Source organism: Vanacampus margaritifer, chromosome 1 (genome assembly GCF_051991255.1).
Source record: "Vanacampus margaritifer isolate UIUO_Vmar chromosome 1, RoL_Vmar_1.0, whole genome shotgun sequence".
NCBI classification, from domain to species: domain Eukaryota; kingdom Metazoa; phylum Chordata; class Actinopteri; order Syngnathiformes; family Syngnathidae; genus Vanacampus; species Vanacampus margaritifer.
Genome location: NC_135432.1, coordinates 56,726,068 through 56,752,819, shown reverse-complemented (window position 1 = coordinate 56,752,819; position 26,752 = coordinate 56,726,068). Strand labels below are relative to the sequence as shown.

Below are 26,752 nucleotides of genomic sequence, written 5' to 3'. Positions count from 1 at the left end.
GTTAGTCTCATCTACACATTATGGGCCCACCTTGTTTTCACAAGGATCTGCATGACTGGGGGTGCCATTGCTCCTTCAAACCCCCTTCCCCCAATTATTGCTTCCCTTTTGAACTGGTGTTCAGTTTCAAATGTAGGAGTTTCACGGCTACCCTCTTCTGTGTTCAAACGTTAACCACTTTATATTGTGTGTCCAGGTTAGATCCAGTTGTTCATTAATGGTGCCAAGAAGGGGGGCTTCGGCTCCTTGTCCACGGATGAATGTGCTTTTATACCTTCTACTGCAGGCCTTGAGGCTGACCACAAAGCTGTGGCTACAATGAGTATTTACAGCTCTTTTGTTTCTTTCATCCACTGGGCATTGTCTGTGCGAGAGCACTCTATAGTCTTTTTCTGTCTGCATACTTGGCCTCCCACATAGGCCTACACACAGACATAGCTTGTGTGCATGTGAGTGTATGTGTGGTGATCAAAGCTCTCGCACATACCACACTGATGGAGAGCAGATGCAGGGAGGGGACTCGCTTTGCTGAATGTGCGTTGGCGTGGTGAGAGTCAAAATCTGAGCTCTGTCAGCCAGGAGGAGGAGCCAAATGTTACCAGGCTCTCTCGGTGGCTATAGGCCTACCATGACCAGCTACATTGCGTAATTGTGTGTGAGCAATGACGACGTTTGGAAGGCCTCACTTCTCGAAGGTCATGAGTCAGTAAGCAACACCGCAAGCAAAATTCTTCCCCAGTCGGGATGAGTCAAGTAACACAACAGAGAGAATATGGTCTCACTGTACTTCTCTGTCTGCTTAATGTGTTATTTTGTGACCACATGTAATGAAAATAAGTCATTTGGAGGGCACCATGGGATGTTCAAATGCATCGTCAGTGAAGACCCAGAGGCACATGTTCCTTCGAGAATTTTCCATGAAGGCAAAAGACAGATCTGCAATCAGCTGACTGCAGCATGACAGTGTGGGAGAATGTAAGGAATGTGCTGATCCCATGTTGCGTGCGCCCCTGGCCGCCCACCCAGGCTAGTCAACACAACAGTACTGTTGTTGGAACACTTTTTAATTGCTTGATTCTTTGAAAAAAACCTAAAAAGTGCAGAAGAGAAATCGAAACATTCCCCGGCACACCCAATGAGGATCAACGCTGCTTCTTTAACTGTGCGTCCTGATGTCCTTTTGTACTCAAAGATTACAATTTACCGCACATACTATACATACACCATGACTCACTAATTGTACTTGGTAAACTTCCCTCGCATCCACCCTTTCATGTTAGTGACTGATGTACTCAACATTAAAACACTTTGTTCTAGCATTTGAGCAGCACGGCGCAGCCTACTAATTGGTTGGCATGTCTGTCTCTCAGTCAAGAGGTCCCACGTATGATTCTCAGCTCAGGCCGTCTTCTGTGGAGTTTGTTCCGAAAAATTGATTTGCATGTGTTTGTTTGTTTTTCTCTCTCCAGCTGGGATACACCTCATCCATGTCCCAAATGAGTGCAAGTGCTACTGAAAATGGATGGATGTGCTTACATTTTCCAGCAAAACTCACTTTCAACTTTGAAAACTTAATGAAAATTGACCAACAGAAAACCCAGATGATGTACAGTCAGGTATCACACTTCTATAATACTGAATACTCATAAAGCTAGGTTTTTAAAACCTTAAATTCATTCACAGAAATGTGGTGACCCCTTCTGGCAGGGAAGATGATGTGCAATGACAAACAGGCACCGCGACGCTTAACATATTTATCAAGCATCCCTTTTATTAACATCACCTGTTACAAAAAGAACAAACTCTTCAGTGTTAATGAATTTAGCCAACAATATAGCAAGTGTTGATTACAGACAGGGGACACTCTCAAGTCCTTAACAGTAGAATTAAAACCTGTACACTTTTGACCCCGTCTTCTCTTTCCACGCTTAGAATAGCCTCCTGCATCGCCATACTACTCTTATGCAGTTACTGATATACTTCTTAAACTCCCTCCAAATGTATGTATTCTTAAGCGTCTAATGATACACAACCAGTGAAGAGGAAAACAGATCAATGTGCCATAACTCAGTACAATAAAACAACACATATTTTTTAATTTAAGAAAAAAAGACTGAAGAAAAAAACTGTTAAGTTGACGTGTGCGCGACATGTAAATAACGCAAATAATGCAGTATTCAAAGACTGATTGATCAATACAGATTGAGTCGACGATGCTCAATGGAACAAGGTTATGATAAAAATGAAGTTGTGATGAAAATTAAGTTGTGATGCTGTTCCTGTAGAGGAATGTGGTGGGAGTGGAGTCGTGGTGAAAGTGGAGTGCTTGGTATTAACAGTAAACCTCAGCCTGTTCCCTTGTTTGACAGCGGATGTGACATGGTCGTGATGTCTCTGTAGTGCGGTCTGGATGGCTGCATGTCCGTCTTTCTTCTGCGTGCTATAGCTTCAACACATCTCTATCAGCCTCCTGGATAAAAGCCCAAATGTACATCTACAAGTCAGAAACCTAAGATTTTTTTTTTTCAAGTGTCATGTTAAACAATAAATACAAATCTATAAAGACAATAAAAGGGGTCTTACTGCATCCTTGGTGAGTTGTCGGCTAACCCTTTGTAGCAGCTGCTGCAAATCCCAGACTGTTTGGTTGAGTCCTGCGGTCATCTTTTCATTTCTGTCAAGCTCTTCCTGATGAACACACAATTGCTGGTTTAGAATTGCAATTGCAATTAGCGAAGAAATTGCGAGTGAAATATCTAGTTGACTGCCGCAAAGGTCGTGCAATTTGGAATTTTCAGGAAATATAGGCTTTTAAATTCAGCGGTCAGACAGAATGCGGGCGACAAAAAAAATAAAAACCCCGACATGACCACTTGTTCAGCAGTATCCACGGAAAGCAGCAACTTACTCTCTGTGAGGACAAACTGCTGTTTTCTATCAGGCCATCAGCGTTGGCTGTCACTTTGGAGAGCTCCCCTTGGATCAGGTCCAAAGATTGCTGGGCCTGCGTTACAAAATAAAAGAGGATCCCATGAAAAAGCTAGCAGTTTAACATCTGTCACAATGCAAATTTGTCTTTAGGTCATTCTTACCTTATAGAGATCACCTGCAACCTGCTGCCTCTCATTCTCTTCCGCCTCCAGTTTGGATAGGGTCACTGTGAGTCGAGTCTTCAACTTTAAGTCAAAAACACAGTCAGCTTATTGTATCAATGTATTAGTTCCCATGTCATAAACCACAACATTTTGTTCAAATTGGCTATATTGGTGCAAACATCATTACATTTATTAAGCTAAAATGAGGTTCTATTTGTTTTCATGACTGGTGTACTACGGGTTCTTTGTACTTCTAAACAGTATCTTGGCTTGACTGACAGCAACCCATGATGATGGCAGAATGATCAACAAAGACAATGAGAGAAATGAGAATTGGATGACAGTGTGCAGCTTAAAGAGCTATGATAAAATTGTGAAAGGTACATGAGTAAACCATTTATTAGGCACCAGACCAGTAAAAGATGAAACACCTCGACTGCTTTGAAAGGGAAGGGTTAGTCTTGTAAGGGGGTAATTGTGAGTCACCATTCATAGCCCCTCTTTTGACACACATGAACATTTACGTCTCTTCAATAGAAACCTCGATGTTGACCAAATGAACCGCGTCATGCAGAGAGAGCAAGATAGTGAGGTTATGAATGACGACCGACTGAAACCATCCTGAGTGCGACAGGAGAAGGTTTGTTTAAAAGGATCTGGAGCTAGGCGGGCAAATAACTCTTACCAAATTCAGCTCCTCATTCTGCCTGATGGCTTCTGTATATGAGCCATCAAGTCTGGTCTGCAATTCAGTCAACAGATCTTTGAGCTGAAATTAAGTTTGAGAGGGGGTGTTTACTGGGACCTAAAAACAGTCCAGAGTCACTGGTGTGATGTGATCTGCCTAAAAAGGCATCTATAACAGATTGTGGTACACTGAGGACGCATTGGATCACATTCAGTGTGAAACTGTCAAATGGGTCTCTAAACTTAGTCCAGTAGGACTTGCAGTTCAAAAATACTTGGACATGAGGAGTTTGTATGTGGGTTCAAGTGACAGCCATGGAAAAATTAAACACACGCGGGTACCCCATCAACAAGAAACCAAACCATCGCTCATCCTTTAGCAACCAAACGAATGCAGTGGCTCACACTACGCAGCTTTTGCTTACCTCTCGGACCTCTGTCACATTTGTGGCACTCTCACGCTCTGCCCTTTCCAACTCTGACTCCAAGTGCTCCTTTTCTCTTCTCAACTAAAGATTGAAAAACAATTAAACAATGGCACCATCAAGAACAAAGTTAACTTCAAAAGGACTCACATTTTCCAACTCCGCTCCATCACTTAGTCTCTCAATCTCCTGCTCCAGTGTTGTGACTTTCTGGCTCATCTAGGGTAAAATAAATAATTATCAACACGGGTCAACAAAATTGTTGGTAACAAAATCATCTTAAAAATTAACCAATGAAACCTGGACAAGTATAACGGTACTCTAAATTGAATACATTGTTAAATTTGTCGCAGAACTCATTGGCGCATTAACTGCAATCAAAACGATTTTTCTGCAACTGTCAACAGGCATTTCGGCGCAGTCCTCTTGATCAAATTATTCTAGTTGTCTCGGGTTTGAAAGGTGCCTTCTCCAGATTTTTTTTTTTTTAATGGATGGCATTCGGAGTTAACATACTTGTCTCTGGTCCATGTTCAGTGCAGTACACAATGTGTCACCAAACAGTACCTTTTTAATTTATATCTTACTTTAAAATCTCCCTATGGTCTAAAATATTCTTCATCTTTAGCATTTCTCTATGGTCAATTTTTTAAAAGACATTATTCATTTTTTTATGACCCTGGCTATGTATGATTTTCATTGGTTAATTTTCAATATTTTTTTGTTTCATCAAATATATATATATATATATCTCCAGTTACAAAGTCAATGCCCACCTCTCTCAGCTCGACCTGCGATAGCTCCACCTTCACCTTCCATCTTGACTCTTCCTGCTCCACACTGCTCTGCAGGCGCTGTAGGATGCCCTCCTGTGGACATAGCAAAAACAACAGTTTGAAGCCCGCAGCACAGATGTGAGCAAACAAAATATGAATTTACCGTCTCTGCTAAAACTTTCTTGTACGTCTCACAGTCGACCTGTAGAACCCTTTGGGCTTCCTCAGCTTGTTTCAGCTTCTCGGACAGGTCCTGGCAGGGGAAAAGAAACACCAATACCGTAACACCTATGTATGTTATATTATCTCACATGATGACCATTGTGTTGGACACCTACCTCGGGACACCGTGATAAATGGGTAGATTGTGCAGCTGAACTCTCTGTGACGTTTTTCTCAAAACTGCAGAGCCACTTCTGATGATTCTACAACATGAAAGAAGTGTTTGTCACAATAGCAGGAGGATGAGGAGGTGTTGATAAGAATGGTGTCATTAAGGTGCATACTTGCTCGTTGGGCAGAGGCACGTTGGGCAAAAGTCTATGCAGAAAATTGCGACACTCAGCCTCAGACAACGCCAGTGTTGCCTGGTTTTCCTACAAGGTCAATAAAGGGAGAGATATGGAAAAGGACAGAAAAGTAGAAATATTTTGAGTATAGCTTATCTTGTGGCTCACAATCACATCATGAATCCACTCATTGCACGTACACCATTGCAAGAATTCAAACTCAAACGAATGAAATACACATTTTGCTCATTTGGATATATGCTTTTCTCAGTCAAAATACTTGGGGGTTCTCAAGTATTGGATTAATTTCCTTTATGATCACTAAAGTGGCATCGTAGAAAGTAAATACTGTAATGCATGGCATTTCCTCAAACAGTTCAATCAAATTTGTGATACCCCATGCTTATCACAGTCACTAGAATTTCCCGCTGTGATGTATTATCCAGAATTATGCTGTGGTCAGACCGAACGATACGAGACACGTGGCGTTTTGCGTTTGGTCTAAACATCGCATTGAAGTCCTAATTCAATGAGAAAGCCCGGTAAATTCCATCACACCTACACAGTCAGATTCAGAGCGCCCTTTTTTATAACCCCTGAAAGCATAAACACACATTTGAACTCAAGAATAGAAAGACCACTAACAATAAACCAGCATCATGCACTAGTGTCAGGCCTTAAGGAAAGTGTGTACGACATCTCCATCATACATGCAATGACAGTATGGAGCAGCTGCAAAGGATCACCCGAGTTGCAGGTTGTCTACTGTACACATGTACCGAGATGGCAGCTGCAGTGTCGGTTTAGCACATGCCCTTCCTTGCTGTGAGGGGGCGGTGGCAAAAATATGCACATTACTCAAACTCTAAATAGAATAGCTGTCTAGTTGCCCACTCTTGTCTTTTGTAACAGAGCTACAACCATACTTTCTGGACACATTCTTAGGGCGCACTCACACTAGGGCCATTACTTCCGTACCGTACCGAAGCCTGATTGACACTACTCAGTATGGTGTGTTTTACTAATACAGCGGTTAACTTTTCACACTTGTATGCCATTACACGATATGTGCATAATGTTAAAAAGCAAGATGCATGAACCATCAGCAGTCCTTGGGACAGCAGTTTACTGATTTTTATACAACACTATGACTATATGGGCCCCCTTATATGAGCCCCCATGCCTATTCATTTTGTTAAATGTAAAATGAACTTGTAAATATGTGCAATTCAAGACTGTTGCATTTTCATTCTGCAACAGCCACCCCTTTGGTGATTGCATCTCTGCACATGTTGAAACAAAAAAAAAAAAAAAGCACCTCCCCTATCATTGTATCATATTCATCTTATTCTGTTATAATTTTGTTTCACAAGTATTAGGACTTACTTATTGTATGAGAATAAAGTGTGTGGAATCCTTATTACATTGGATTGCTAAGTGACAAATTTCACTTCCATTTGTGACTTCAATTTCCTTTTGGATCATTTAAACGTGCCAAACCTACCATGACAATATAACTGCATGATAAGCACATAATATGTGGACAGGACAAATGGAACAAGAACATGCTACGAATGAGACGGACAAATGGAACAAGAACATGCTACAAATGAGACAAAGGACAAATAGACAAGCAAGCAAGAGGATGACATCACATTCACACCTGCACACTCATCAGCCTGATCTTTGCACCAAGAGATAGATGTTAGGTTTTTATTGATGTTCAAAAGGACTATCCAAAAGCAAATTCGGACACTGATGTAAAATTCCTTTAAGATGAGTAGCACAGCTTCGCAACTCGCCATAGAGTCAATTAGCAACTCGAGGCCAAGCATGTCGTGAGAGGAAAAAGGCAAGCTAAATGAGTATGCAGGTTTGTTATGGTTGGTGGAAAGCATCTTACGCGATCAATCATGGCAGAAAAAAAAAAGAGTAATTTTGGGGGGGATGCATCAGATTGGCTCTAGAGAGTGAATTAAACTGAGATCGGATGTCGAACCTTGATAGCTTTGCTGAGTTTTCCTTGAAGCATGGACTCGGTGGCTGACAGAGCTTCCATTGCAATCCAGTTTTTCTCCCGGAGCTCCTGTTTTGGTCAGTTCCAAAGAGATTCTACGTTCAGTTCAGCCTCAGGGAAAAGCCATTCAGTGAGCTTTAAACACACCGTGGATAGTCAAGGGCATACTGGATGCATTTTAATGGTGACTAATCATTTCTGCTGTGCTCCCACCTAGAGCATTCAACCACATTGGGGTCACAATACTGTGTAGAATTAATTGAGATTGTTTAGAGAGTACTGCATACTTATATAAAAAAAGAAAGAAAGTACTTTTGTTCAGTATAATATATAATGTCTGAACCGCCCAACCACAAAAAGTCCATAAACGTGTTTTTTGTTTTTACCCAAACAAAAGCAGCAATCCAAAACATCTCTGAATCAGCTCACAAGAGTAGTCCTGGTCAATAGTGCGCATATAAAGAGTAAGATGGAAGCCCTGTTATGCAATCTGCAGTTTAAGCAATCTTCACTGATGTGTGCAATCGTACTGGTAAAGACAACCAAAGGATTGCAGTTTGAGGGGGGAGAACAGGAAGCAAGCAAAATGACACTACAGGATGGTAGCCAGCAGGGGGCAACTGATGTGTGCAGTGAGCAACTCCACAGTAGGGGTGGGTGCAGGTAAGAGGGACACATCACACAAATCAGTGTTTATAGTTTTCTTGGCAGGAAAACCTACATTGTTCTTCTTTCTGTGAAGCTCCAGAGATTCTTTGAGCTCACACAGCTCACTCTGCAGTTCTGTAACGTGCTTCTCCTTCTCTGACAACCTGTGAGACATAGCAACCGGCCCTGTATGATGAGCATTACAACACCTAACTGCATTTTTTTTCTCAATTAAAAAAAATATGACCGAGCACGAAACCCAACTCACGCTGTTAGAAGCTCTGGGCTTGGTACTGCACTAACAGTCTGATGTAGAGAAGAGGTGAGTTGAAAGACCAAGCTAGTCTTTTTTTGGTGAATCACAAGGAATTCTCTCTGGACTCACTCACCTGTTGATGTGCCTTCTCAAACTTTTCTCTCAGCTCAGTCTGTAGGTGCTGAATATCGTGCTCTTTTGCAACGAGCCTGTGGATGAGATGACAATCATGTTTATTGAGGTCTGACTGGTACACAAATGTGAATGCCACTGTGTGGGAAGGTTTGCATACTGTTCTTGGAGTACTTGGAGCTGGGTATACAATCTGGTGAGCTCTTCTGATGGCTCCTTCAGTCTCAGCTGCTCTATCTCTAACTGCAGGGCAGCAAACTGCTGCTCCAGAGCCTGAGAGACAAAAATGGCTTCAAGGAACAACTATACCTGGGAAAATAGTAGGGCTGTCACTAATTTAACTTTTTAGAATAAATTATTATATCGATTACTTGTGTAATCGTACCACAGCCCAAATTCCCCCCTTCACTGGCATAATGGATGCCTCTACAGATAACACTTAAGTTTGGTAAATATAGACTTCAGGATATTTTGATTATTAGTCCAAGAAGTCCACACTGACCGAGTGAATGAGTCAGTCTGCAACAAATGCTCGTGCAGGAAACACGGCTAAACTGATGGTTCTGGGCATCGTAAATATGGTTTTAAAGTTACAGTTTTGAGGCAGAAACTCTTGTGTTAACCAATTTGGGTGGTTGACTTAGCCGACTTTCCCCCCCAAGACCTAGAAAATATAACAACTGGGACACGAGAAACATTGTGCATTTAGACATATAAAGCAGATACATTTCACACCTCAACAGTCTGTGCTTTGGCTGAGTAGCTGTGTTGTGCTGCCTGCAGACTGTCCTCCATTGACTTCAGCTTCAAATCCCTCTCTTGAATCCTATAAAGCAAAATTAACACTACAATTTATATTTGTTTCTTTGGTACACCATTATGGCTCAAATGTGACTTTGGTACATAATCATGGGCTAGTGTGATCTGCAATTATGTCCCCCTTTGCCCTCCATGTAATTGGTGGGTCAATGTTTAATATGCCATGTGCATTAAAACAAAATATTTATATCCCACGCAGAATCAACTCACTGCACATGAAATATTTCACACAAATCCAACCACATACCACAAACATAAAAAGTCTTACTTGCTATGCAGTTCTTGCACAATTGACTCTGATGATACCTGCAATTAAGGGAGATGAGCATAACCTGATCAGAATAAGGTGGGAAAAATTTGGTAACAAGGCAAATAAAAATGTCTTAATTTGCATTGGACTATTTTTTTTTGGCTCATGTCTCAATTTTGTGCTAATGGTTTTCAGGTAGGTAATTATGTCTTGTCTAGTTAGGTTAAAAGTGAAAGTATGTTCACAGCATTATTATTAATTACTATTACTGTAATTGGAACTAAAACAAACCGGACCAAAACCTTTTAACCGAACGGCTTTGACGGTTTAAAAAACAAACAAAAAACATCCCAAATAAAATAATGTATCCTGGAACATTAGCACATTTTCTCCTCATAAAAACTTTGGTTCTTGTAATATGACTTTTGTCTCGTAGTTTTATGATCCTCCCCCTTCAGTACGGAGCCCGTCTTGCCTTGTGCCCTTGGCTACTAAAGCAGTCACAGATTGAGAACTCACCTGATCAGCCACTTTTCCTTGAAGGGCCACCAATTGTTGTTTTAGCGCATTATTCTCCTCTCTCACAGTCTAAATTAGGGAACGAAATAAGAGAATAATAAAGCTGTCAATGAAAATCTAAACCCCTTATGCTGATGTCAAACTTTGTGAAGGGAAAAGCGGCACCTTAAGTTCCTCTTCCTTGTTGGCTACTTCGATTAGCCCCTTCTCCAGTAGGCTCTCTACAGTTTTCATGTTCTCCTCTTTCTCCTGTACACTGGGTGGAGACAGAATGGTGCTTTTAAAGATTATCAATAATGTATCATTGTGCAACAAACCATGACTAACTTTTCACAAATATATTGTTTTCTCATAGGTAGGCTTTGATTTGTACACACCTCCTCTGGATCTGTTCGAAAGCCAGCAGGGAGGAAGTCTGCATGGGTGGAAGGCCAAGATAGATGAGGTTGTGTCAAACACAGGAACATTCACAAAAAATATTTAGATACACACCTGATCAGCAATCTGTGCCCGCAAATTCTGAGTGTCTGCCTTGAGTGACATGTTGTCATTGTGCAAGGCCTGTGAAATATCAATGAAACAGTATTAAATTGATTGACTAATTACAAATAAGAGTACAAGTTTCTGCAGGTGGTGCTAGACCTGCATGTTAGTTTCTCGACTGGCTCCGCTGCTCCGTTCAGCATTCAAAGAATCCTCCAGGCTCTTTCTCTGCAACTCCTTGTCAGCCAGTCTGGATAAAATTGGTACATATGTGAATACATGAGGAAAAGCACTGAATAAAACCACTACATCTGCAAAACAAAGAGCAAAATGGTCTCACAGCTTCTGTAGCTCCTCAATGTGGGAGACATGGCTGGCCTAAATAGGAAAAGACAGAAATCTCATTAGCCTAATTAGACTCTCAGCTATGGAAGTAGGTATCTAATGATGAGCAAAAGTACTAGTGGACCTATACCTGTGTTGAGATCTGGGCATGTAGGTTCTCATTTTGTGCTTGCAGTGTTTCCTTTTGGGCTTGAAGACCTTTGTTTTCATTCATGAGCTCCTGTTAAAGACACTGGTATGAAAAGGCATCAAGTGGTTGTGCACTGCATCATGTAATCAGCATGAGGGAAGTAGTGTTGTTCCGATATCGGTATCGGCAGAGGCCCCCAAACTCTATTAAAACTGTGGTATCGGCATCGGTGAGTACTAACGTGTAACATGCCAATACCATTATTTACGATGCTTATATAGGACTTTGGATGCAGTGGTATCGGCCGATACCGCAAAGCTGGGTATCTGAATCGGGGGCCAAAAAATTGTATCGGAACAACACACTAGAGGGAAGAGAAGCACCTTTGGCACAACTGCCAATTCTCAATGAAGAGAATCAATCTCATTCACCAGATTAGATTTTCTTTCTTCAAAGCTTGATTTTGGGTGCCCTACCTGAGCACGAGCCTGCATAGAATCATCAGCGATACTGTGCTGGGACACCTCCAGCAGCTCCATCACTCTTTGCTCCAGTCTCTCCTTTGAGACCATGGCTTCAGTCAGGCTGCTATGGAGGGTCTGAAACTCTTTATTCTTAGTGTTCATCTCATTCTCCGCTGTCAGCAGCTGATTGTGGAGTTCTACACCCCATCCCCACACACACAAACCACATTGGTTATTCCTTGTGCCTAAACCCTTCTGGAGTATGGATTATGCGAGTGAGATGACTTGGCACCTTGCTTAGAGGCCTGAAGTTTTTCTCGCTCGGCATTGACACTATGAAGGAAGTTTTGCAGTTCCTCCCAGCGCCGCTTAGCGTCTTGCAGTTGGGCCTGGGGATTTGAAAAAACAACAAAACATTTTTAAAAAAATTTAAAAAAGGGAAAGGAAAAAAAGCTCCATAATTTAAAAACAATGACAGATCCGACTAAATATTCATTACACATTTAACATGATATAGCTTGATGTCTAATACGCCTTCACATTAACATTCCATTATTTATATTCATACATTACATTATACACAATACATTCCAAACTCTTGCTCTGACTTTTAGCCTCTTAGCAAAGACATACCCAGGGTGAAGGTAGCACAATCTTTGATTGCAGTTAATAAAAACACAGGAAAGACTAATCTACGTGTCAAACAGGATGTTAGTGTTATTACATGGACAAAAGCCTCCAACATCCCAGCGTCCAAAGGCAACACACCCTCTCTAAATATGTTCTAGTTCCCACACCCCACCCGTGGACTTCCACCACAACCTCCTCCCATTCTTTTGGCAATAATGCCACACCCATGAAAGGCACACAAAGCTTGGTGGTAAAATGAGGAGATTTGTGCTTTTATGAGACGGACCAGGGTAAATATAAACAAGGTGCCTCTGGCTCAGCGTACCTCCAGCTGAGACACGTTCTGCTTGAAGCTGACCTCCAGCGACTTCCTCTGGTGCTCCTCCTGCTGCAGCTTGGCATTGTTGTCCGCTAACTCTATCATCAGCGCCGCATAATCGGAACGCAGTTTGTTCATCTCGGCCGTATTCCTAACAGAAACAAGCACACATGCACAAATGATTTTTATGGGGGAAAAAAAGCTGTAGTATGGCAAGATATAAAAATTTTAATAATGATGTTATGGTTGAAGAGCTGAATCACTGTGGTGCGGCACTCACTTGCTCTCCATCTGGTTGGTGGCTGTGCTGACTGCATCCCGCAGGATGCCATTCTCCTGCTGTAGTCGAGTGATCTGACTCTCTAGTTGTTCTCTGACCTGCTGGAACTGCACACAAGAGACACAAAGAAAAGTAGGTCATGATCAGACATCAAGGTTTCCAATGGCTTCATAATGCATTGGTTTCCTAGTTAAGCATTGATGTAACCATTCTTGGTGAGTAATGGAATGCTTGTACGTTATGTAATCAGGACACCATTTTTTTTAAATGTATTCCGTTACAGAAAAAAGTACTCAGATTACAGGTACATTTGGTAATTTCACAGGATTAAAATTTTACATGAGGACAGCCCAGGTTGTCTGAGCCCTCAGCACAACAATTGGATATATTGACATCGTATGTACAACTCCATTGATGCTAGTCGCATGGTCGTTGCTGCAATATTCTGAAATGTGTATACAGAGGAAAAGGTTTTGAGAGGTGACTAATGGACCATACTCATTTTATTTTCATATTTTATCACCGAAGAACTGATATATTTTACATAACATAAGAAAAGTGTGAGCTGCCAAGAGTCGCTGGGACGACTATGGCGGAGCGAGCTGGTAGCTTGCTACGCCGCTAATGTAAATGTTTCACCTCCCTTTCACAAATCCCCCACAGAGTTACTAATTAAATACAATATTAACAATAAAAACAGCTAAACTTGTCACCGGGAATGATTTTTCGCAGTTGATGCCAAGCTACCTCTAATTGCTAATGTTGCCTTCATAAGCTTAATTTGTCCTCTTTTTTTCACTCCATTGTATACGTTATAACATGCTTTTGCTCACAGGATCAATAAAGTGTCTGTTGTACGTTAGGAAGGTGTTGCCTACTAGGAAATTTCTAAATCAGCATTCCTAATGCAACTCAACTGTTTCAAATAGCCTTAAACCAATCAATTCACTCACATATCTATAGAAAAGTGGACAAATGGTTACCACGCCTGCTAACAGTTCTGAGAATTTGGATTTGAATTCTGAGTGCTCCAGCTTCCTCTCATGTTACAAAACGATACATATCAAATGTTCGGAAGACAGAAAAAAATATATAGAAATTTATATTGTAGTGGTATTTGTCTTCATTGGCATATTTGGTGTTGGAGTAATGGAAAAGTAATTAAAAAGTAATCAAGTTGCATTACTTTATTGGAAAACTTTTTTTAAGTAATGCTTTCAACACTGGATGTTAACACACAACTGCCGTGATAGTATGATAACCTGGAAGGAATAATGGTTTAATAAATCCCTCACACACACACACACACCTTGATCTGCATGTTCTGGAGCTCTTGGTAGCTTCCTTGTGCTTTGGCCTGCATGCCTGCCAGTTCTTTCTCCATTGCTGAACACTGCTCTCGCAGCATGGCTTCCACCCTGCCCGTCTTCTGCTTCGAAACCTGGAGCTCCTGAAGCACAGCGGCAAGACAGGGAGAAATTAAAAATTGTTACATCAAGTAAAGACAGTTTAAATCAGTTTGTGTGTGCTACTGATCTTCTTAAATGTACTCAGTATTACACAAAAAAATCATGGGCCACCAAAAGTTTTGTTTTAGCAATGTTATGATTATATATCATGAGAAGGCTAAAGTTTTATCATAGACCTCTACAAAGGCTAGTAAAAACTTAAAACAATCCATAGAAGCTTTGTATTTTGGTTTGTTCGTCCATCTATGTGTTAGTTAGCAGGCTATTTTAATAGGGAACAGACAATTATATGGTTTGGATGTTTCTATTGATGTCATGGTGACTGGTAATAGAGAAAAAATATATACTATCCTCACTTTGCACCCCATTTCAAATTCAGTTTGAAACAAAATGTGTTCATATAATCAATAATCACCAGCGGTGTGTAGTAACATGCTACAATTACTCAAGTAAGTACTTGCCAGAGTAGTTTTAAGATAACATATTTTTTTCTTTTACTTGAGTATCCATAACACTGAGCTGTTCACTACTTTTATCAATTTATTTTATTGATTGCGCAGCTGTCACCCCATTGCTGGCTAAAAATGTTGGTTCGGTTTTGCTACCTGTACTTGATGCAACAGTATGCCAATACCATAGTTGCTTTTTCATAACTGTTTGACATCTCTCACTGAGTTGATATAAATTATCTATGATGTGATGTTAGAGCTGGAGGATGGGGATATCAACCTGGCTGAGTTGTTTGACTTTATCCTTAGCAATGGATGCCTCCTCTTGAAGCGTGGTTAGGAGACGTCCTTGTTCCTGAGCAGCTGGATCAGATTTAGCAGCAGACTGGTTGGGGAAGACGGCATGAAAAGAACAACTTTTTAGATTTCCTCTCATTTTCATACTGCAAATCCGACACTTGTTTATTCTCTCACTTTGTGCCAGGCATCTACCGCACTTGGGTTCTTCTGTCGGAGGACAGCAATCAAGCTGATAGCCTCAGCTTCAGAGAGGGTGATTGAGGACAGCCCTGAGAGCAGCTCCTTGAGCTTCACCTCCTTGTTCTCTGCAAACGCATCAGATAGAACTACAGAATAAATTGAAGTATTTATACCAAATGAGCTTTGGAAGTTCGTTTTGCCTGCTCTGACCTTTGTCAGTCTCATTCTTCTGTTTCTTTCCTTTCGAAGGTACATCATTGTTGTGGGCCGCCTGGTGGTTGGTAGAAGCTGCTGAGTCAGTCAGAACATGGGGCTGCTCAACTGAATTGGCAGAGGAAAAAAGACATTGACAACGTTTAGAACTCAGTCAGAGTGCATACCCACAAGACACAATTTAGAGCATGAAAAGTGTCTCATCAATACCAGGTTCAGTCTTCTGTTTCTTGAAGCCCTTCTTTCCACTGGGAGCACTTGGAGCTGCATTGGAGAGAACTTTGGTTTCAGCCACTTGAGGAGTTTCGGACACACGAGGAGCTTCCTTCTTAACTGGCGCCTTCTCTACTTTAATGAGTGCTGGCTGCTGGTCATTCACTGCAAAGAGATAGAATTAACTTGAAGACATTTAGACTAGAATATTTATTAAAACACTGCATGATTACCTATGATTGAAAATCCAGGTCCATCTAAAGGCTTTTTCATCAACCAGTATGGTTTGGCTGGACTTCTAATTAATAGGCTAATTGGGGGTGGGGGCACAATTATTTGTTTAACTTATTGCGGGTATGTTAGACTGGTACATTGTTACTGTAGCTGATGCACCTTTGGCCCATCCCAGTTCAAAGACACCACCACTAATTTCAAAAGCATTAGAACAGTATTTAACCTGGCGATAGCCAGATTGGTAATTCTGATTCACTCAAGGGAATTCTCCACAAGATCAAACTGGGATTGCTCCACTGTGATTTGCTCAGGAAAGAAGGGAACCAGTGTGAATTATGAGAAGAAATTTTAATTAAAGTTTTAGTTAGTCTTGAATAAAATTAAAGTTTTAGTCAACGAAAATAAAGAGCCATTTTAATCTAAGAATTTTTTGTTGTTGTTGTTGAATTAATTGACAGTTTAGTAGATATTTTCCTTCAGCAGATATTTCAACTTCGATACAGAAAATAACACATCTATTTGTAACTGTAGTTTAACACGCAAGACATTAATTGTTTCAATGAAACATGTTGAACAGATATTTCCCCTAAATAAAAAAAAAAGTGCATAATTGCTTAAGATTAATTTTACAGCTGCATAATGAATGTAAACATGTTTGAACATTAAATAAAGTGCTGTGAAAATTGAACAGTTTCCTGCGTTTCATTCCTTCTGATTGGAATTTTCGTCACCGTGTTGTTTTCATTTTTGTTTTAGTCACTGACGAAATTGTCAGTCAATTTTAGTATTGTTATCGTCTCAATGAATGGCTTCTATTTTAGTTTTCGTTTGATTTTCGTCTGGAAAAAAAAAATGTGACGAAAATTTTATGTCGACTTAATTATCACTGGGTGGGACATTATTTAAAATACTTTGAACTGATTGGATGATGAAGCAACTTGTGCCTGCCTACAAACCGCCTTTTGTTTTTGACCAATTATGACAACAGATGTGAATGCTGTCATCTTCGTAATTAAAAAAAAAAGATCACAAACGTTACCAGCTGCAAATGCACGAAGCGCCTCTAGCTGTTCTTCAAAAAGGAAACTGAGTAATTCTGCGAGAACAGATAATTGCAGCATCCATGCATTTGTCCACCGGGGTCGCCATGTTAGGTTTGTTTGTTTCCTATAGCCTCTGCGCTTGTTGCTTTTGTCACAGTTGCATATCCCACCTCCAAAGTAAACACAATGTTGCTTTGTGATTGGTCAAAACCATCAGTGGTTCGCATTGGTGAAAATCAGTGGGCTTGGTACAAGATAGATTCTCGGGAATTTGTGAACACACAAATACCGCGAGAATTCAGCTTGCAAAGCAAGGTAAACAATATGTTGTTGGAAATGGCTCGCGTGGCAACCAACCTGGCTCCAACTTTTGCTTCTTCTTCTCCTTCTTTTTGGAAGCCTGTGGGGGAGGTTGACATGCAGCAGCTGCCTGGGCAACTTGAACCTGGATCTCAAGCTGTGGAGAAGATCGTCTGGGCTGTTTGCTGGAAACCAGTGGTGGTTCGGCTTTGTGTCCCATCACCTTGGAGCGGTTTACTTCTGGCTCCACTGGAAAAGAAGATGTTGCTGCAGCAGCTGCTGCAGTCGCAGCGGCCTTTGCAGCTTTTTTCTCTTTCTTCTTTCTCTCCCTCAAGCCAGCAGAAGCCTCTGTAGTTGCTGGAACTGGCACAAATGTAGAACGTGCTGGTGGAACAGGATCGGCTGCAGCCACTGATTCTGACTCTACCAAAAACTCCAGGGTGGAGCTTTGGCCACCATCAGCTGCCTCAAAGTCCCCTTGGTCCTCTTCAGACTCCCCTCCGCCACCTCCTACACCTGCCACGCTCGCACTCTCCTTCTTCTTAGTCTTCTTCTTTTCGTTCTTCTTGCGGGCATCTGGCTTGGATGGCGGTAACTTGAGGTCACGTTTCTGCCGAGCCAGCACCTCATCGAAGGAGGTTTGTTTTGTGAAGAGCATGAAGAAGAGGAAGAGGAGGGCAAAGACTAGCAATGGGACAAGGATGCGCAGGTACTGAGAGTCGTAGATATCCAGCGCCATTCTACATAAAAAGGGGAAAATGGCATAGGAAAATCAGAATGAGCGCCATAAAAGTCAAGACTGCTAATCAAAGTGAAACTTCAAGGATTCACATTTGTGTTTGCTTGTGTGTACGTCCTTGTTCATGAAGAATGATAATATAGTGGTTCTTCCTTGGCGTGTGCACCACCACTCAAACGAACACACAAATGATTAATGTATATCAAAGGAATTTGTAGTCACAATTCTTTCCTTCTGATAAAACAAAGCCATAGAGACCTGCGGCAAGCATGAAATACAGTATTTAGTTTGAAGTAAGGCATTGTTATTTCAACTTCACGTTTGTGTCTGGGGGAGTGATGTCACATATGAGCATGTCACGTATTCAGCTGGAAATAGGTACTGTTTTTAAGTTTGTTCAAAAATACTACGTCAAAAACATGGACTGCAGCGTAGTATTCATTCAAGCTCAACTTCAAAGTACCACCTCTAGAACTGGTTTTATTTCATTTTTAAATATAAAAAAAAATAATTGTTGCAAAGACTAATTTGTTGTAAATAAAAACACGTTTTCAAATTGTTCCCACCATGTTAATACTTGGGCGGGCCACCCAAGTAAATTGGCCACCACCCAAGAAGTTTTCAAGAAAATGTATTAAATATATATTTAAAAAGAGGGAAAAAAAAGTGTCACGACAGGTTATACCACATGTAACGTTAGTTCGCCGTCATTCACTTGAGGATCGTAAGGTTAAAGGAAATGTAACAGGACAATGAACTTTCTTAATAGATGTCATGTCTACTGTACGACAGTTGTAATAACATAAACCAGTAATACCTAAAGGACGCTGTTTTTTTTTTTTACCCCAATAGAATAAATGGGAGGCATCTGATTGAGGTGTGGCACTAACTGGTTCACGTTGACCTTACAACAAACCTGTTACCTGGCAATTATTTAGTACAAGCACCCGCAAGAGCAGATACAATCATAAGAGGAAATACAGAACTTTGATGTTTATGAAAACCTGTTTAAGACAAGTAAAAAACTGTCTGGGATACAAAGCATAAAATGGGTTATTTTTAGTGGTGAGGAATGAGTTATTTTTCAGAGTCGATTTAGTTTAGAGTGTATGACACAAAATATTTTTTACTTGTGAGTCCAAATATGGTTACCGGTATTTGATCAAACTGACGCAAAGCACATTGATAATACTCTACGTGAGAACAACTTGTAAACTATGAAGTTTTGTTTCCCCACTGTTGTCTCAAGACATTTAAGTGGTCTCTTTTGTAAACTAGTCAGAGGATGTATTGTTTAAGCAAAGCTAAAATAAGTTACTATCCAATTCAAAAACATTTCAACCTTAAAAAAAAAACAACTTTCAAATGAAAATCAAAATGTAGGCAGTCATATGGTATGGGCGAACATCTACTACCGTCTGTCCCACTCTTCAGAGGAGTAATAATGAGTCTTGATCCTGCATTGAAAACGAGCCTGGAGGACAAAGCCTTCTCAGGCTGTTGGCTCTCTGGAATCTCACTACTTTGTTGGAAAAGCCTTGCACAATGTGCTGTACATACAAGGACAAATATTCCATACAAAAAAGTATCTTCATATGGCCCCCCACTTCAACAACATATACAAGACAACATTTTCAATCAAGTCAATAGGCCATAGTACTATGTGGATTGGGACATGATATTTGGGGGGAAATATCTCTATCTTACATTACTTTAAAATAATACCTTGGATCAGCAACAATCAGATTCCACTCGCTCTGTGCCTTTGGCAGGTTATTGACGACACTTAAAATTTAAGATGGAACAAGTAGTCTTGCGTACCTGACAGGTTCATGACGAAAAGAATAGTTAGTGGAGACATTTCCCTGCTTATTTTCACAAATTATAACCATTCCCACCCGTCTTGATAAAATGTCTAACTACTGAGTCAGATACAGAACTAAGAGCATACATTAACATCAAATTGTTACACTGGTTGATAACGCTGCGTTTAGAGACGGTTCTATACAACTGAGCCACTGCACTCCTACCCCATTGTTCTACAAGGCCAATGGGCTTCCATTGCCATGACGCCTGCTACAGCTAGTGTGTTGTGAGGTGAGCACCCACTTGTTTTCATACAGCCTCAAAACTGAAGACGCAGAACCTCAAAGACATTGACACACAGAAGACAATTTCACTCTTTGAAGTAGCACTTCATCACCAAGACGCAGAATTAGAATCAGTTTAATGTCACACTTGATGAATGAGCAGTCAATGCAGAGAGTTATTATACTGTTCTTGTCAACTCTAAGTAACCTGGTTTGTGTGTTAAATAAAAACGCTAGTTAATAGTAGTCAACAGTTTGACCCTGGATCTGACCATCTATTTTTCCACTGATTCCTATAGAAGAAAAGTTCTAATAGTTGAACAAATTTGGTGGTTGAATTCAACGTAAAGGTTACCTAGAAAAATACAGCAATAATTTCTACTAGATGTGACAAATCACTACGCGAGTGCAGTACAATAATCAAAATTGTTAAATTGCTAAGAATGATGTTAAAGCAGACAAGTGATAAATGGTTTGTGTTGCAGTTACAATAGCAAGGAAGCAACACTAGAGCATTATCAGGAATCTGCTATGTACCAAAGTGCAACATATGATGACAGGTTATGGTGGGCAAATATTAACAGACTAGCATGACATTGAACCTACAAGGGCAGGGGTGCCCAAGTCCAGTCCTCAAGAGCACCTATAGCCTATTTTCCATGTTTCCCTCCTCCAACACACCAGAATCAAATAATCAGGATCATTGTCAGGCTTCTGCAGGGCTTGCTCATGAGCTGATCATTTGATTGGGGAGCGGACTTGGGCACCCGTTATAGGACAAGAGTCAGCTTTTGAAACGTGACACTAATTTTGAACCGTTAACGTCTAGGAATTTTGGCCTGCCCAAAAATTTGGTGGATATTTTTAACTGAAACTTGTCAGCCAAGTGTAGAAGGCCTTAGTAGAAGAACAAGATCATTGAGAAATGACGAAGTTATACTGGTTTACTCTAAATTTAAAGGTCTTTTTGTTTTTACCAGATTTTCAAAAGACAAAATCACACAAAACCATTCTTCCCCACACTAAATGCTCAATTTCTCTGGAATGCTTCATCTGATTTTCAAAATTCTTTCTGCATTATCAGGGTTAAACGGCCTTTCCACACACGTTGCATTTCGATGGATTGTTTTCTTTTGTAAATCCTGTTTACAAAAGCATTTCTAATTTCAAAAAATTCTAATTATTTGTCATAAAAAAATGCTGCCAACAGGTAGTTTTTGGCCCCAAGAACAACATGAGTAGCCCATGGGTCTGCTGTTAAAATAGCTCATCAGCAATGGGACACGCTGACTAGTCCTAAAGACTTTATACTGGTACAGTCAGGTGTAGAATAATGTTTAAATTATGCTGCTGTTCTATGAGTCACTGAATGTCTTAAGTCCTGAATACAATAAAGAAATACTCATGGAATACAAACCCAGTAGTGTTCTGAGGTCAGCAGACTTGGGTCTATTAGTGGCGCCTTGTGTTGAAAATAAGAAAAAGTGAATCAGCATTTAGCTGTTATGCCGCAGTTAGGCCCAAATGTAAATGCTTCTAAATCCATATTAGAAACTACCCTCCCCCCATACCTATCATTATTTTATTTTTTCCCCCAAAATCAAATCCTAGCACTGTATGCTCTTTTAGTAAATTACTTAATGTCTTTACTTTGCTCTTAAATGTCTTCAAATTAGTTTACCTTTAAATGTTGTATTTTGCTTTTAAATGTTTTTAGTGATGTGAAGCACATTGAGTTACCTTGTGTTTGAAATGCACTACATAATTAACGATGCCATGCCTTTTTTAACAGCTGTTAATGGTTTGTTGTTAATAAATGTGTTGAATGGTCCTTATTTGTGATTAGCTTGAGGGAGTTGGGGTGGGAGCCTTCAAATAAAATTGCTTGGAGCCCCAATTTGGCCGGGGGTTCTGAGTCTGGATTCTAGTTATTTATACACGCTCACTTGCAACATCTCGTCATGTATTTATTATAAGAATGACGTCATAACATAGGACATGGCTAATGGTGGCCAATGATGGTGACCATGTGTGCGATTCGACCTTAAGTGATAAGACAAGTGAATCGCAGCTGTTCCACCACACTAGGGCCAGTTATAGACACCAAGTGATGCAATCTCGCAAGCTAACTTCTACCAAGCAGGTCTAAGCATGTACGCCGCGGCCAAGTGAGCCGTGAAGGGCAAAGAAGCAGCACTCACGTCAACCAAAGACTCGGAGACGTTCACATTAACACTTTGGAAAGCTCACACGCAAGGACCGCAGTGTTAAAGCTCAGCTCGCCATGGCGGTGGAGGCTAACGTGCTAGCCACAAGACTAGCCGGCTTAGTCATTATTGAAACGAACTGAAGTCTTGGGTTGTCAAAGTGACCCGTAAGGCGTTGACAGAAACGAAAGATAATTTTACAAAGGCCGGGCTGGAGGCGTGGACATCGGGCTCGCCTTCACCGGTGACCCAGCCTCCTCCAACTCTCCTGAAATTTCTGACCTGGTGTGCTGCTCCCTCCTGCCGCTTCAGTGCAGAGGGCCGTTCCCAGGCCTAAGTAAGTAGTTTTGTCGCAGCCAAGCACTTACACCCGGCTCGCCGGCAAAGAAATACATACACGAATGTAAACGATTTCGTCAAAATGTACCTGTTGTTTGAACGGACGGTTGACTTGGTATGAAACTGCGTTGTTCTTGATGTTCGACTCAAGCAGCCTCCTCTTCACTTCCCAGAGCAGCCTGGCTTCCGATGCGCTCGCCACACGACTGTCTTCCGTTCACTGGGCAGGGCAAACTCTTCTGTGGACGCTTGTTTTTTATTCCGAAACACACCGGACTGCTCCACGGCCCATTGTCAACAAACAAGACCGATCCGCCAAGACGCCTCGTTGTTTCAATCGTGCAAACATCGAAGGTAAAAGGAGGGCTTATGTTCTGTCGCCACAACCACAGCTTCCTTATGACGTCTACGTCAAAGTGAGAGTACATTAAAATGAGAGAGAAATAAACAATCTCCGTAACTACGTCAGGTTATAAGGGATACAGTCCTCGACTTTTTTATTGAGATTTATTTATATAAACCATTGCAGTATACCCTTTACGGGTGAGCTATTACTTTGATTTTGTTTTGCCTATGACATTTAATGTATTTATGTAATGCCAAACGTGAACCTATGAACAAAAGTAATGTCATATTCTAAATTCCCAAGACGGCCTATTTATGAAGAATAATTCTTTTTACATTGCAATTTTCGAGTACAAAAATTTAACGAGGTCATTAAAAAATACAATAACGTGTATATAAAATGACAAACTGCAACAAAATACTGTGTCTATATAAATATGCAATAAATATAAATACAAAATATAGACATAAATAATAATAGGGCTTACTTACACAATTATTTTCTTTCATCTTCTCTTTCTGGGTAACAATATCTCAGAATTTGAAATTTAGCATTCCCTTGCTGTTGAGAATGGTCTGCATATTAGCAGTATGTTTTACTTTATCTCTGCATTGGATTTTTATTATGTACTTGTGGCAAATAAGTCAAAAGAATGCATCCTTGTTTAATAAACCGAAGATGCCAGCCTTTTACTTTCTCACTTGATGTACATCTGCGACAGCCATTCCACTTTAAGATTTGGTTCCTCTTTTAGGTGTCAGCGGATGCTGGCAGCCCTGTAGCCTCCAGCTCTTCCTCATACTGCTTCTTTATGCCCTTCAGATACATGCGTAGGCTGTCCGGGTCAAGTCTGGAGTTTCTGGCAGTCTGCAGCAGGCGGGTGGCCAAGCTGTATAAAGTGCGCTGCCTCTCTGTTTCGGGATCACTCGTATGCTTGGCCTTGGGATGAATGTCCAAAACACATTTTAGTTCCTTAGAAACACTTGAAGGGAATTTGTACTAGTAGCACTGTTTATTAAACACCAGGGGGCATATTGCATCCTTTACTTTGTGCACACACTGTTGGGCGTACTTTATTGTGTACTGTGAACAAGACAATTGAATGAAGCCTTACCGAAAGCTGCTTGCTGACTTTGGTGGCAATTGTCTTTGCTTCCTGGATTATACTCGAAGGAAGTGAGGTTATTTCTGCCGCTCTAAGGCCTGAAAGAGCAATAATACGATTTGATGACACCCTTCTGGAAAATATTTCATCACAGTGATTTAACAGTCTGCTTACCGTAATGTTTTTCTTCAGAGAATCCTTGACTCAGTAAGTGTGTGTACACTATAGTCTCAGTGCCAGTTTCACGAGTACGTGTGTGCTGAACCTGCATGTGCTGGTTGACCACACTGGGATACAAAGATTCTAGTTGGCACAGCTCAAGGTAGTGTGTGGCAAACAGGGTGAAGGCCTACGGACATGACAAACATTACAAATCTCACAGATTTGTCATTGTAAGCAAGTAAATGTATATAATATAAACTGTCGTAGGCTCATTTAGCTGCTAATGGAACAAAGAAATGTCAGTTTACCTTGAGGCTGAGGAGAAACTCACAAACTGAGTGACATATTCCAATGCCTTCTTCAGCACTGGTGCCCCGTCCCAGCTCATCAATGATGATGAGAGACCGCTCGCTGACATTGTGGATTATGTAAGACACCTTAAGGGGAGAGGAAATTGAATGATCAAGCAGTGATTTATTTCCCAGAAAATAAAGTACAGTACCTCTTTCATTTCCAACATAAATGTGGAAGAGTTAGTTTCAAAATCATCATCAACACCAATTCTGGTGAAAATCTGATCTGCTACACGGAAAGAAGCATACTCAGCAGGTACGAAAGAACCTGTAAAAAAAAAAAAAAAGTTAATTGACTCAAATCACAGCAGTGTGCTGCTTCAAAAGTCGGTAATACTGACCTATTTGAGCCATGATCTGACACAGTGCCACTTGTTTGAGATATGTGGATTTCCCGCTCATGTTGGGCCCTGTGATGATGACAAAGTTGCTGCCCTCGGAGACGTAGCAGTTGTTCGACACAAGCTGCTGTCCGGGCATTCGCTCCAGGATGGGATGACGTCCCTGTTTGATGGCTAATGTGTCTGTGAACTCTGGTCGCACTTGCAACAACAACAACAACAAAATCTATGATTTAAAATTGTACAACATTGCTCTAAATAGATAACATGGATTCTACTTACTATTACATTCTGTACAACATTGATGCACATTTACGGTATTATAGCTATGAATGTTTATGTGCAATATTGATGTCATTTGGAAGCAGCGTAACAAAATCAGTCTATTTGCAATATAAAGCTCCTGCTTAATATACTCAAGTGATCACTTTACAGCAGCACAACATATTTTTATGATTTAGACAAAAACAGTCATGGGCAGTTTTTGTTAGACCTAATTAGCATATTGTGGGGGCTTGATATAAGATATATACTTTAAATAGCTACAAGGGGGCATTTTAGACCAGTTGGCTTCTCTCTTGGGGAGCCGTTTGAATCCCAATCTTTATAGTCAAACATATACTTGTTTATATTGATGTGTGTGTAATACTGTTGCATTCATGTATCTCTTATATGCAGTGGAATTTGAATGCCCCAAAAATTTTGCAATTTGGAGTTCAAATCAAAATTTTCAGGCGAAATATGCCCCAGGTTGATTAACTGATTTGTACGCATATACAAAAAATACAAACAACATCACCTCTTTGGAATTTTTTTTGAATGCAAACAATATGATTTTGGTACAGATTAATGTGAAAATGTGTAAAGTGAGAGCATCACTTACATAGAGTATAAAACTTTTTAAACATAGTTGAGCATTGAGAGACAGCTCCCCCCAGTGGGGGTGATCTGACTTGGTAACTACAGCGATCCAAGTGCATGTTTATAGACAAACTAATCTGAGCAAAAGTTGGCAGGGAAAGAAGCGGGCTGTCAGTCAGCACGTGTCTGTGGACAGACACTCTTAGACAGCTGAGGGTCTCCACCTTTGGAACTGACTGGGTTACCCTCGGCTCGCACAAAAAAAGGCCAGAGTTCAGAAGAAGTGCCTGCTCATTGACATTTGCCAGGCGCTACGTTGAGTGCTGACTGTTATGCGACCGGATATCAGAAGTAATCGAGTGTGTTGACCAGTTTGACAAGACGTGAGCAGCACATAACACTCACCATAATCAGAGAGGGTGCATGCATTTGCCAGGGATAGCAGCATATCCAGCATCGATATAGCATCAGACAGTTTGTAGAGGCAATGGATGTGCTCACGGATAGTGCTGAGCAGTTGACACACCACCCTTGGAAGGAAACAAGTTCAAGTGGTTAAGAGATTAACCGGTACTCTAATAAAAGCACTTGTGTGGTGATTCTTCAGAGCATGAAGGTGAAGGCCACATACTGTAGGTTAGATACCAGGGGTACAGTTGTGCTGGCATAATTAGTAAAATATTGGGTTATTGGGCTACTGTGGATATGTGCCACGTGATGATTGGCACAAATAAGCTGTTGATCATCCCGCTCTCGAATGACATGATGAGTCACCATATTAGACATGGCTCAGACATACAGCATCAGCTGCTTGACAGAGGACCAAGTCTTTCACTAAGATGAGAACATAAAAAGGGAGTTGTTTCTTGTGAACTGTTGCGGCTGTTAATTCTGTGACAAACAATAAGGAGAAACTTCTGGTTTATGATCATTTCCATGCAAAGGAGAACATTCATTTATTTTCATTTGATGTTTATAAGATATTTTTTTGAATTACAATGTAGTTATTTATAAAACTTGAAAC

The 26,752-nt window shown here is 40.7% G+C and overlaps 2 protein-coding genes and 1 long non-coding RNA gene across 13 annotated transcripts in view; 1 reads left to right on the top strand and 2 right to left on the bottom strand.

Moving 5' to 3' along the window:
- Positions 1–1,751: 1,751 nt before the first annotated feature.
- On the bottom strand, positions 1,752–22,896 carry ktn1 (kinectin 1). Of its 8 annotated transcripts, none has more exons than XM_077555906.1 (36): positions 22,649–22,896; positions 17,243–17,925; positions 15,606–15,773; positions 15,393–15,503; positions 15,177–15,328; positions 14,983–15,087; positions 14,094–14,234; positions 12,785–12,891; positions 12,511–12,655; positions 11,848–11,944; positions 11,568–11,752; positions 11,092–11,181; positions 10,957–10,994; positions 10,776–10,866; positions 10,626–10,694; positions 10,511–10,548; positions 10,299–10,389; positions 10,132–10,202; positions 9,633–9,665; positions 9,281–9,371; positions 8,706–8,818; positions 8,547–8,622; positions 8,426–8,463; positions 8,231–8,321; positions 7,492–7,578; positions 5,490–5,579; positions 5,322–5,408; positions 5,147–5,236; positions 4,984–5,076; positions 4,358–4,426; positions 4,208–4,291; positions 3,781–3,864; positions 3,093–3,176; positions 2,909–3,004; positions 2,584–2,688; positions 1,752–2,482 (listed from the first exon to the last, which is right to left on the bottom strand). In XM_077555906.1, exons 2-36 carry the CDS (start codon positions 17,922–17,924, stop codon positions 2,441–2,443), a joined length of 3,834 nt encoding a protein of 1,277 aa, XP_077412032.1. In that variant the 5' UTR covers position 17,925; positions 22,649–22,896; the 3' UTR covers positions 1,752–2,440. The 8 variants fall into 8 exon arrangements, with proteins under 8 accessions (XP_077412032.1, XP_077412026.1, XP_077412041.1 ...); XM_077555900.1 differs by having other exon boundaries at positions 9,633–9,670; positions 10,134–10,202; XM_077555915.1 differs by having other exon boundaries at positions 1,752–2,470; positions 9,633–9,670; positions 10,134–10,202.
- On the top strand, positions 21,950–26,212 carry LOC144042921 (uncharacterized). Its single transcript, XR_013291011.1, has 3 exons — positions 21,950–22,558; positions 22,734–22,914; positions 23,729–26,212. It is a non-coding gene; the product is annotated as an uncharacterized LOC144042921 (long non-coding RNA).
- msh4 (mutS homolog 4) overlaps positions 23,551–26,752 on the bottom strand; it is a 12,026-nt gene continuing 8,824 nt past the window's right edge. For all 4 annotated transcript variants that reach the window (XM_077555980.1, XM_077555970.1, XM_077555996.1 and 1 more), the window contains exons 14-20: positions 26,134–26,258; positions 24,868–25,068; positions 24,676–24,794; positions 24,482–24,610; positions 24,186–24,360; positions 24,021–24,109; positions 23,551–23,845 (exon numbers count right to left, since the gene is read on the bottom strand). In XM_077555980.1, the coding sequence (XP_077412106.1) occupies positions 23,657–23,845; positions 24,021–24,109; positions 24,186–24,360; positions 24,482–24,610; positions 24,676–24,794; positions 24,868–25,068; positions 26,134–26,258 (1,027 nt within the window). In that variant the 3' untranslated portion in view covers positions 23,551–23,656. The remainder of the gene's footprint in view (positions 23,846–24,020; positions 24,110–24,185; positions 24,361–24,481; positions 24,611–24,675; positions 24,795–24,867; positions 25,069–26,133; positions 26,259–26,752) is intronic.